Below are 12,764 nucleotides of genomic sequence, written 5' to 3' on the forward strand. Positions count from 1 at the left end.
GAGTGAAGGAGTCTTTTTTTTTTCTTCCATTTCTCAGAAGAATCATGCTCAAAACACAAGAACGGCAGACGGGGGGGCAGAAGAGGCTCATTCAGCAGAAAATATTAAAGCCTTGCAACACTAATCCACCTCATTATAGACAGACATCATTAGCAAACCACAGAGTGCTTCCCTGCAATACAGATGACTGTGCAGTTTGACTTTCTGAGTGAGTGTGTGTGTGTGTGTGTGTGTGTGTGTGTGTGTGTGTGTGTGTGTGTGTGCGTGCGTGCCCGCGTGTGTGTGTGTGTTTAGCTTCCAGCGACCTCAGCAAAGGATGTCGGGCGAAACAAACATTTGTCAGAATGAACACAAAGATGCTGAGCTGCAGCATCAGTCACAGGAAGGCTGTGCAGGACTTGGTAGGAGAGATTCCATCAAACAGCTCGCCACGTTTGTCAACGCTTTCTTATTGCTTTTCATTTAAGCTACTGAATTTTAAAGTGTGTCATTGATCATGTTTAGACTAGGGGTGGGACTCGATTAAAAAAATTAATCGAATTAATTACAAGCTTTGTAATTAATTAATCTAAATTAATCGCATTTTAATCGCATTCAATATTTGACATGAGAAATATTAATTTAAGTTTAGTTGATGAATGAATCAATATACATAAGCTTAAACTTCAAAATGTTGTTTATTTTCCCACCAGTCTACTACACAGACCAATGAAGGGTGGAAGTGCTCCTGTGATAAGCAAACTCCTGAAATTAAAGTTAAGCATCATAACTGGATAGTTTTATTCAACATTAATGTCTCACTTGTTATAGTTGGAAATTAATCATTCTCTCAGCTGTATTCCTTGATGTTGAAATGTGTTATGCTTGTTTTAACAGCTTATTTTGAATTAAAGACTTAAAATTAACCACCAAACGGAGAAAAAGTTCGTTCTCCGTTTAACAGCTGTTTTTACACAGCTGTGCTTCGCACTCACGGTTGCTAGGCGACATGAGCTACGCAGAGGTGACGGCAGCTGATATGAAGGCTAGCTGCTCACTTCCGGCCTTTGTGGTGTTCGTGGGCTGCGAAAGACGTGGGCCGGCCCCTAATTTGGACATTGTGCGTCGATATAATCTGTATGCCGGGAACTCGCGCACTGAGAAACGTTCCACGGTGCAAAGTGCGATTAAAATGCGTTAAAATTTTTAACGCGTTAATTTCCCCATAATTAATTAATCGAAATTAACGCGTTAAAGTCCCACCCCTAGTTTAGACTGGCTATTGGCAGCCTTGGACCTCACTCAATATTTTTCGTTTTTGACAAAGCAATTTTTGTCTCTGTTGATTAATTTGAGCACAGTTTGTCTGCCTATATTTCAAGGAGACGTTTTTTTCATTGCATTTCACTCTTCAGGAAACAGACTGTGGCGCTGCCATGATACCAGACATTTAGCACATGAAAAAAATTAATTGTGAAGGTTTTAGTAACGAGCCAGGGGAAAGAAATGTGAAATAAGTGCTATGATATGAATATAAGGAACGACTGTGTTTCACTGTTTCTTTGCTTGTCGTTTCTTATGGCACAACAATGTATTGATAGGGAGTCCAAGCTCCCCTCGCTGGTAACTAAAGTACCATTTCAGTTTAGCTGTATGCATCAGTCATATGCAGTTTGTTACTTGCGAGTTGAAACTGACTGGCAATGAAGCTGTAAGAGCAATCCTAACATATCTCAGTTGCGGCTAGGCGCTTTCTGCTGTTGTCCTTTAAATGGTGCTTATTTTGTACAGTGTAGTTAGTAGTGGTGGAGCAGGCGACCACATGCATACTGTATGCCGCGTTGTGGTGCGGGCGGTGCAGACAGCGCAGGTTCAAGTCCCGGCCTGTCGCTGATTTGCCCCTGTGTCTTCCCCTGCATCTTTCCCCCCATTTCCTGTCTATCTCCACTTTATAGAAAAGCCATTGTGGCCAAAAATGAGAAGAAAAGCTGTTGGTCGGCAGGCTAACATACTAATGCCAGGTTTACCATGTTTACCATATTAGTTTAGGAAAGTAACATACTTACCTTTGTTCATAAATACACAGTAGAGCCGAAGCTGGTGGGCTTGAAGGCTTAATATATGATCATAAACCAAAGTATTAGAAAAACAACATTTTTGCTAGATGGGGCAGTTACAGGATCACTGTTAGGATTAATCCTGATACTATTAATCCTGATATTAATCCATGATACTTTGTAACAAATTATCCACCAACCACTGATGTTATATTTTAGTGTGGACCAAAGTGGACTGACTGACAGAGCAGCATTTCAACCTCTAGAGTAAGACTGCTAGCTGGTTCACATCAATGTAGTCAGTGACAAAAACTCTTAAAAATGAAGCAGATATAAACTTATTTGATCAGCAAAGTTATTCGTTGTGCTATTTTAAAATTTATACTGTTCAGTCTTTTAGCCTTTGTATCATGATTAGACTGGGTGTGTTGCCTTTGAGGGCTAATTGCGTCTAGGGTTTCTTGGAGACTAAAGTCCACCAGTTTCATCTGGGCTCCATCTGTTGGCAGCTTGCACAGCAGCCAGACGCGAGGGACAAACGGCACGAGTTGCTCAGTAGTATCATCTTCACTGGCCTGACGCGTCGTCATCAGCACAGCTCGCTATTAATCTCTGCTTCTAATTGATTGTGTTCCTAATTTGAGTTCCTGGCCGGGGTTCCTGTTAGGCAAAACCAACTGGCATTTGTGTGACACTATTTCTCCGGTCTTTGATTTGATTACACCAGCCCTGGCTGTCAGATGACTAGCCTATTATGAGAGTCATTTGGTCTGGAAATACACTGACAAACGGATGATGGGAACTCAGGGCTTCTGAAACACCCCTTATGTCATTTTGCATGCCCAGTGACTGGCAGCGAGTAAAGAGGGAGGAGGCAGATGGCCTGTTTAGGCTGCTGAAGCTACAACTGTACAGGGGATATATTTCATTCTTATTGTTCAGCCTGTATGCCCTAATGGCAGACAGGGTAGTTTGTGTTATACTCACGTCTTTGCCCACTGGAAAAAACCTCTAAAAGACATCAAGCAATACCTTCTACGTCAAAGGCTGCAGTAATAAAAAAATAAAAAATAAAACAGGTGCAAGGGTGTGCCACTGAGTGCTTTGCACCCTACTACCAGCGACTCATTGTCTAAAAGCACCTCAGAGGTGTGGCTTCTGAACAGGGTGCACACTCTACCAGGCGTACTGTAAAAAACACGTATTGATCAGAGGAAAAAAAAATCACTGCTGTAATTTTGATTGGCAGCAGGGAATTAATCATCTGTCCAACAGCTGTGCCAGACTTTTACTGTAACGGCCCACCAAAGCTGAAAAACCAGAAACAAACATGAATTAGAGTTTATATAGAACACTCTGGGCATTTTAGGCACTTTTGATTTTAGAGGCAACTTGCGGGGTTTCTTAATCTTTCTAATTAATTAATAGATTAGAGAGCAGAATTCACTGTGTTTGTCTGTAGGTCTGAGGAATTGCTTTGCTTTCAGCAAAATATACATTCAAAGAACAAGAAATCTGGTGTTACTATATGACTTTATAAGAGGAATAGTTAAATAGTGAAAACAGTGTGTTATTATTCTGAGGTCCATTTCAGGATGCCTGAATCAAACCCAAAACTAAACCCAAGACATAAGTTTGATCTACTTTGTACTACTTTGAATCTGGTGCTTCAGAATCTTGGTCTTTACATCTAATGAAGCTTCTTTGCGGCCCATCTCTTCTTTCTTTGTTCTTCTGCAAATGCCTTTTTAATTATTTTTTTTATTACAAGAGGTGTGCGTTCTGGGTATAGATGGGGTGACTTGGGGCTCGTTACAGGCTCACTTGTCTCAATTGGAAGCTTTTAATCACTCATTATAGCTGAACGACATCGGCAGATGTTCTGTTCAGGGAGCAAAGAGCTTGTTAAATGAGCACAGTGAAGGACTGCTAACCTTTGATCTGCCTCAGTTTGTTTCACTGTGAAATACCAGCTGCAGCCTTTCTCAGCAGACCTGTTATTCCCTGTGATTGTTTCAGTTTGGGAATAATAAAATATAAATCAGTCAGTCTTTAACCTACTTTTTTGCTTGCATAGGTTTTGTCCTGTGTCACTCTTCCTTCTATGATACCAAAAGATTCACTGCCAAGTCGCTCACAGCTCGGCTTGTGCTGCCCTTAGTGAACCCAGCCACCCTCCTCAGCCATGGGCTGCATGACATTGGATGTGTCACGGCTCCAAATGATCCCTAAGCATCATTCTCATTTGCAGCTGCCTGAACAAAAAAAGGCTTGTAGTGTGTTCAGGCCTGCAAAGGAAAAAAGGAAAAGCAGTGTTTGATGTGTTTAAAAAGTCAGAGGTCATTATTGTAGAGGCATTTTATTCTTATTCTTGTAGCTCCTGTCTTAGGGCATTAAGCTTTTTATTCCACCAATTTTATACAATTTAAAATCGTGACAGTGGTTGGTAAAACATGTCCTGCTTCTAGCTGATTCTGGTTATAGGGCTCGTTTGCTGCTTGTATAAGGGAATGTTTAAATGTTTTGACAGTTCCTTGTGTCACTGATTATACCTGATGCCCAACGTTTGGTTCCTAAACAGCCAAATTGTGCTTGTCCTTATTAACTAATGGAAGGAAAGAACGCTCAGCTGTAACTGGTGTTATAGCTCAGAGGCACAGAATTTGGGAGGATGGAATATAAAAGTAAAGTAGGTGCTGCACCTGATTTATTACCACATTCTGACCACTGCAGCAGATTAAATCATCTCTGACATTCGACATCTGTGGAAGGCAGCTGTAAAATCTGCAGCTCTGTTTTATCTCCCGTGGTGGGTGAGAAGAGAGGAGATGCTCCACAGTGACTTCTGCAGCCTTGACGCTATAACCAGGATTTCTGGTTCAGAAGCAGAATAGCGCTGCCTTACAGTTTGTGTTCTATTTTTAGACTTTTGCTATATGTGTGAAAACAGTCCTGGTATCACAGCTTAGTAAGCTGGACTAATTTACATCTCTTTATGAATAATTTTTCCTGTATAAGCAGTTTTTTGTGTTCTTTAGTATTATGAGTCATAAAGTATCAGTAGCAGATAGCCTTCAATGATATCCAAAATTACTGTTTTTTAAATGAGGACAGAATTCAACGAGAGAAATAATAAGACAAAGTGACTTTTTATCTAACACGGTGCGCATGAGAGAGAGAGCGAGAACGACACACTGAATGTGACGAGCTGAAAAGAGCAGTTACAGCAAAACGATTGTCTTGCAGACGGAGCTCTGACGCATTTTCCTGAAGGACCGAACTCTCTGTCAGCTGATCGTGTGAATTCTGACTCTGCATCATTGCTGCTCAGCAGGTTATACAAACACATGTTTAATACGTCAGAAGCTTAACCTCACTGACCCTTGCAGGAGAACCACCCTCAGACATGACTGGCAGGCAAATCTGTCACCTGTCAGCAGTAATTCGGTCCATCGTGTTGGTGGTGTTTACCTTCTGAAAACAGCACTGCAACAGCTCTACGTCTTCTGTCGGCTGTTTGTGGAGTTATTCACAAAGCATCAGCTGAGAGGAATTCAAGTGAGACTGAGCATCTAGATGCCTGTTTTTAAAGGAGGTGCTCCATTAACCATTAATAAACTACATTTTTTAACTGTTATTTTAGCTTCATTTTTGGAGGTGACTTCTGAGGCTTGGATATTTGTATTCACAATAAAAGAGCTCTTTTGTTGTTTTCTGATGTTGCTGATGTAAGATTACAGTTCAGCTGTAGTTCAGACTAAATTGTGCCTAAAATATAATAAATAAAATAAAAGTGAGAACAGACAGATAAAGGGGGACAGATGAAATGACAGTAGGAGCAATCTTTGCGTGGTGCATTGCATCATGTTTTAATTTTTTTTTATTGCTCCATCATTGACTGAAGTGATAATGAGTTTTGACTCAAACAGTGATAACAGATTTAAAGAGATTAGGCCAGAGATTGATGAAGAGACTTTTTCATCTATAAAACATCTTTGCCTGCCTCGCTCGCTCTCTCTCTCTCTCTCGCTCTCTCCTCTCTCCTCTTCTCTCCTCTCCTCACCCTCCTCTCCTCTCTCTCTCTCTCTCTCCTCGCTCTCTCTCCTCTCTCCTCTCTCTCTCTCTCTCGCAATCTCACACAGTCCACACACATGCAGGCTAACACACACACAAACACACATGCAGGCGTACACTCTGTCTGTGCAGCAGATGCAAAAAGCCACATGGAAGGGCTCCAAGTTATTTGATGCTGCAAACACAGGAAAATGTGCCACCATATTTAATTGAGACATTTGCAGATATAGGTTTGTGTTGCCATGCACATCATGTTGATTATACATCATGTGTGTTTATGTGCTGACTGAGCCGGCGCTGCAGTTTCTTTAAAGGATTTCGGGCGTCACAGCTCCAAAGAAAATTACAGTTTTATTTACAGGAATATGAGGTACGACGTGATAAAAATCAGCTTGGAACTACTTGAACTAAATGATACAGTTTCATAACATTTAGGCTGCTGTGAATGCAAACATTCCTTCTGTAAGCCTGAGTGAGCCGGATAGATCTGGGTGTGTGAGATCCTTAGCTACCATTCATGAAGGATTTCAGACGGGGTAAGGGATTATGGGGACCGCCATTGTGATCAATATTGCATAAAATGGTTCTTCAGCCGGTGCCAGATGAGGGGAAAACAGCTTCTTTGCCGTGGACTTTGGGATGATGAGCAACAATTCCTGGATTATGAGACTGGATCCTTTAACCCACTAAGTTCCATTTCAATTTGTCTGTTTTCAGACAAATTGCAGCCATCTATCAGCAGCCGCCTGCTTTGGATGCACTGACAGGGACAAGACCAGTGGAGGAATCTGTGTCAGAGCCTCAGTTGGATGAGGGGAGTTGATGGAGAGGTCATGGACAATGCGAGAACTGGTTTGTTTGAAAGAAAGGCTGAGCGGCTGTAAATCCTGAGCGTGTGGTGAACCACTCTAACCCGCAGTGTCCTTCAGGTCTTGGCTATCCGTGGAGGAAAAACACAAATAATTCTTGTGTTCAGTGATCTAGACGTTTGGACTAGATATTTGGCTTCATATCCATGTAAACCTTTGGCTTTCAGAGCAGCAATGATTAATAAAGTATATTCTGGCTGTAAAAAACATCCCAGTTATGTGTTGTCTCCACACGAGTGCTGCCTCATTAGTTTTCATGTGCCAAGAAGAATTAATAGGTACAAAAACTGTTTTCATCTTTGCAAAATCCTGCCATGTGGGGTGATTGGAAGAACAAAGACAAACTTTGATAAAGGGATTTCTGAGGCAGAGCTGATTTTGTTTAGTTTTAGTTGGTATTGATTTTGATCTGCTAGGGAAAAGGCTTATAAAGATGACACAGCGGTTTGCATCTGCAGGATTTATTTGGATTCACCGCACTCATCTCGAAACTTTGATTACTGTCGTATACCAAAGAAGAGTCTACTGTACGTGCTAATAAGCTCTTTGTTGTTGTCGCCCATTGGTGTTTCAAGTCGGAATGCCCAGGGTTAAAGTTACGTTTCCATGTGGGTGTATAATAAATGAATATATTCATATAATGATCAGTGGGTTTGAAATAAAATGCATTGAAAAGAAAACATTGAAGTCTACTGAGTCACTGCGAGACTTGACAGAATAGCTCTGTTTGTGAAGCTTGAGTCATCCGTGTTTTTGAAACACTGACTGAAGGATTTATGGTGGCATTTATTTTCCAGTGGATATGTAGCATTTTAAGTAAAACCCTTCAATTATTCAGTAGTGCTCATGCGCTACAAACTGCTAACGCCTGGTTTTCCAGTCTTGTCTTGAAGAAGGTTGTTTTCTGTCCCGTAGGAAGTGGTAATTGAGGTGTTTGGCTCATTTGTATTTGACAGTTGCATATAAGGGATAACACTTTCCAGTTCCAACCATCATACATCAGTCACTTGATACCTTTAGAGAGGCCCAGTGTGCCCCAGTGCACTTTTCATAGATGAGATGGGACTTGAGGGGATTAAACTGAAAACATGTACAGTAGATGTAGCCAGTATCTAATTTTTGTCTTACTGTAGTGGAAAGAACGAGTGAATGTACGCGTTCTGTTGAAATTCTACAACTTTGCTGTTTAAAAATAATTAATTTTTTTAACCAGGAGCACTATTAACTGTAATCTTTTCTTGTGTTTAGAAAAATACAAAAGGTCACAGTTTGGTGTTTTAATGGAAGGAAGAAAACCGTAAGACATACGGCCTCTCAGCCTCTTGTGCAGTTTTCATTTACATAAAAACCATTAGCCAAAAAGTCCTCAAGGGAACAATTATTTAGTTTGTTTTCTGTATTTTTTTTAACAATACTATTAAAGATGAGGCGGTCATGTGATACAAGAGTGCAACAGCTTTTATTACCAACATGATGGCTCATTTCAGCCTGGTATATTTAACACTATTATGGCTAGTGCAGCAGAAAGTCTCATTCTAACTGCACTCTTTAGCTGTGTCATAGAGCTTTGTGGAAATAAGGAAGGAAAGGAGGAGAAAATAAGGTAACTGGAATTATTGATCTGCAAGTTTCCAATTGATTTTAATCTGCACTCACTGCAGACTGTCTTTAATGAGGGATTGAATAGTATGTTAGTAGTAGTTTTCTCTACTTTCACTGTGTCTGGCATATGTTATAATTTGTGAATTGGCCACTGTCAGTCTAACTACCACTTATACTGTATATGGTAGTTATATATTGGCAGGGGAGAGATATACAATACAATTATTTTGCATTTACCAAGTTGATTTTTTTATGGAGGTAAACCACTGAATTGGCCAAATCAAACCAATGAAAAAGAGGTGTCCCTTTTTTTTTCCCCCATTTTTGGCCACAGTGTCTTTTATCTGTAGGGGAGAGAGACGGGAAACAGGGGAAAGACACAGAGGCAAGCTGGCGACAGGCCGGGACTCGAACCTGTGCCGCCCACACTGCAATACAGTGTATGTATGCGGTCGCCGGCTTCACCACTAAGCCACCCGGTCCCTTTTTATGGAAGTAACCTTTGTGTCTGTCAGAGGCATTTAGTGGACATCTGCAAATTTTGGTAACAGAAAATAACCGTGGCTACAATGGACACTCTCTAGTTTAATAAAATGCGAGAAAATACGGTCACAATGTATCCATCTACTGTGTGAAGGTCATTCACACTTTCAGCACACACTACACTGAGCAGCACAGTGCTGCAGTGCAGTGCGCTGTTGCTTCACAGCAGTAAGATTCTGGGTTTAAATTCACCAATCTGTGTTTTGAAATCGGTTATAGGTGTGAGTCATTTTGGGAACTGTTTTTATATTTTTATTTAGTACTCCTTTTATGGTTTATCCTTTTAAATTATTATTATTTTGTGTTATGTGTTTATTTGTTGTGTTGTATTGTATTGCTGTCTGGGAAGTGCTTTGTTCAACTTTGTTGTCTTTTAAAGCGCTCTATAGATAAAGTTGGATTGGATTGGATTGGCTGCCAGTGTTACTATGAATCTGTTATTTTGATTTGCACTGTGGCTCTGCAAATGAAACTTAGCTTAATTGAAAGTTATTCATCACAGAAACTTAACAGCAGCCCTGATTCTTTCTTCTCCTCATGTGTGTGTCTGTGTGTGTTGTACATGTGCACTCCTGTCACTCCTCAATATGTGCTTTTTCCTGCTTAAAGTACTTCATGATTTGGTGAAGTGTGCCTCATCTTATGCACCCTTTCCAGATTGCTTTTAATGGCTTATTTGGATCTGTGTGTTGCCAGCTTGTGTAGGAAAAATAAATGATGTCGGCTTCTCAAGAGGCTGTTACAGGATGCCACAAAACCAGTCCACCCACCAAACTAGCAGTTAAACATCGCCAGAACCCTGTGGAACATTAATGCCCCAGCCGTCATCAACGCCTTCAATCTTTATTCCCCTTGTTTACGTCATTTTACAGTTAATGCCTACTAATCACAAACAGCAGTTATGTCTAAAAGTCTCAGAATTCATAGTTGGAGTATCATTTGAAGGCACAGGTTTTTCTGTGATGCTTGTCCTCCTTTAAAAGCTGACAGATCTGTCTCCAACTAAAGAGATTTACTGTGTGTTTATGGGTTTGGTCCTTTTTGACTTTATCAGCTATTAAATCAGACTTCAAACGCACACGCTGCCTGTGGAAACGATGCTGAGTGGTACAGCACTCCTTTGTGTTGTAAATATTTGCAACTGAATGAGCTGATTTGAATTGTTGATATAAAAAAAAAATAGCTGTTATCATGCAAATGTTTTTGATTGCTTATTTTTCGTACCTATAGACGGTTTGTTTTGGCAGGCGTTACACTGCACAACTCCAACACCCAACACATCTTCAAACCTAATTAAGACTGAAGTAATGAGACGAATGCTGCTCTGCACATGTCGCACAACATGCAAACTTCTGAGAGTGTGGGTGGGAGAATCAAACAAGCTCACGCCAGAGCACACGTCAGTCTGTGTGCGCAGCATGTGCGGAAAGAATATGGAAACCAAAACGTGAGTGCGGGTGGTTATGAATTGTGTCAGGCAGATGAGGAAGCTGTGTGTGTGAATTTGTGTCCCACTCGGCCTCCCTTTGGTGCCACCAGTAGAAACATCTCAGTGTGGAGAGGAAGTGACTGCTAAAGAGTTGCTGTTCTTCAGGTGCTTCAGAGTCTGAGGCGTGTAGTTGAGGATGCACTTGTATGTTACTTCTTCTTTTCCTCCTATCATGATGATTCCAGGACCCACTTGCTGCTGCTGCCATTGCTCATATTGTAAAAGCACCATCTTCACAGACGCATTCATTTGTAGGATCTGAATCAATCATTCCCTGTGGGAGAAATTAAGATTTCCACACTCCTGCATATACTGCGCCATATAGGGAGTAACACAGTTAAAAATTTTAAAAAGCTGCTAGCAGTAAATCTGTGGACACTACTGCTTCACATCAGAGCTCCTGTTCTCCCAGCACAGGCAAAGCTCTCAGCGAGGAGAGCAGCAAGCAGCACTCAGACGAGGGCTCTGCACCTGTGAGAGGAGAAAAATAGAAAAAAATAGAGCTGTTGCTTCCAACTATCTTGAGTTTTTTTTTTCTTTAGCTTCACCGCATACAACCCCCCGCCCCCAAAAATTAGAAGATCAAGTTCTTTGTCTTTTTGTATGTTTGAACCAAGGCTGATTCTTCACTAACAGATGCATAACATATTGAAGACAATGCAGTTCCACTCAGAGGAGTATCCAAACAGCCTGTGCACAGATATGACTCATTATCCTGGGTCTGCAAAGTCTCCCTCTCTCTAATAAAGAGAGAAAAGGACAGAGAGTAAGCATTAGAAAAGAGAGCTAGCAGGCTGAGGAGGGCCGAGAAGGAGTTACAGCTCATGAATCATCATTGCCCGCTGGACGTCTAGCTGAGTTGCCCAGCCTGCCCTTTGTATGGCCCTGACACACTGCACTGCGTAGAGCGCTTTGACCTTTGACCTAATCATAAAAGGCCTCCTGAGGGGGATTGGCAGTTGGCCACCATGTTAATGAAGCGACCCGTTAGCTGCTGTCAAGGATGGCAAAAATCCCCCTCATAACTGCAGGCTCAGTGCGCCTTTGTACAGCTGAAACATAGGTGGCAGTTGTTGCCTACGCTGTGAACGTGGGCCCCTCTGTCCTACAGTCCCTGTGTTTATGTGCAAATTATGAGAAACCTTTTGCCTCTGTTTGCCTCTGTCTGTGGGTTTGTGTGTGTCAAAGTACCACATATGTTTGGGTCTTTTGTGTATTTGTTACGACTCTGGGGATGCATTTCTAACACTTACCAGCATACTGTGTACATATGGACATGTGCCTCCCCTTGAATCCATGAACATGACATGCAGTGGATTGTGTAGGTGGCGTCACACTGCAGTCAGTATGTCGTGCAGCCTGATCCCAGGGTCATGCGGGGGTCGGGTAATAACCACACAATGATGTGCTTTATGGGTAATAATGCTGATAAGCTCCATCCTCTGAGCCCTCTGCCCCAAGACATTTAGGCTCATTGAATGTTAAGTGTCATTGCATCCTTTGTGCTTTGTGCTGACTGTCTGCCATCTTCTCAACAGATCGAGAATGTGGATGCCTGCCTCAGTTTCCTGGACGCCAGAGGAGTGAATGTACAAGGGCTCTCAGCAGAAGGTAAGAATAATACACAATCCAAGGCCTGATTAAACTCTTAATTAAGTCAATGGAGCAGCAGAAGAGTGATGTCTGCTGTATTTTTCTAATTTTTAGACCTGGAAAATTCATTTGGCTTCAATATCATCCATCCTCTGTGGGTAGCTTTCCGTTTCTTCACAGCACCAAACGTCTTCAAAAATTCTGGTTAAAGCCTGTTTCCCAGACACGCGAGTGTACTTCACAGTAATGGAATTTACCATGCTGGTATCATGACAGCTTTCACCATGGCAGTGTAGGCAATCATTAGGGCATCAAAGTGGATTGTGGGAGGATAAAAACTGCAGGGCAGGATTCACTTCTTGACCATCAGCGTACACAGTACACGCTTTATAAGACACACCAGTGCTCTGCAGTCACAAGCGTCTCACGAGGCTAGGGCTAGAAGTTCTAAACAATATGTTAAGATCACACTTTCCATTTGATTTTGACTCTACAGGTTTATCAGTAAATACAGCAACAGTCAATTACACATGCAACATATACAGTGCTGTGAAAAAG

At 41.5% G+C, this 12,764-nt stretch overlaps 1 protein-coding gene across 3 annotated transcripts in view; it reads left to right on the top strand.

The window, feature by feature from the left end:
- Positions 1 to 12,764, top strand: part of nav3 (neuron navigator 3) — a 178,825-nt gene that overhangs the window by 60,484 nt on the left and 105,577 nt on the right. For all 3 annotated transcript variants that reach the window (XM_030719892.1, XM_030719893.1, XM_030719894.1), the window contains exon 4: positions 12,152 to 12,224. In XM_030719892.1, the coding sequence (XP_030575752.1) occupies positions 12,152 to 12,224 (73 nt within the window). The remainder of the gene's footprint in view (positions 1 to 12,151; positions 12,225 to 12,764) is intronic.

The sequence above is a fragment of the Archocentrus centrarchus genome, chromosome 23 (assembly GCF_007364275.1).
Source record: "Archocentrus centrarchus isolate MPI-CPG fArcCen1 chromosome 23, fArcCen1, whole genome shotgun sequence".
Taxonomy (NCBI): Eukaryota; Metazoa; Chordata; class Actinopteri; order Cichliformes; family Cichlidae; genus Archocentrus; species Archocentrus centrarchus.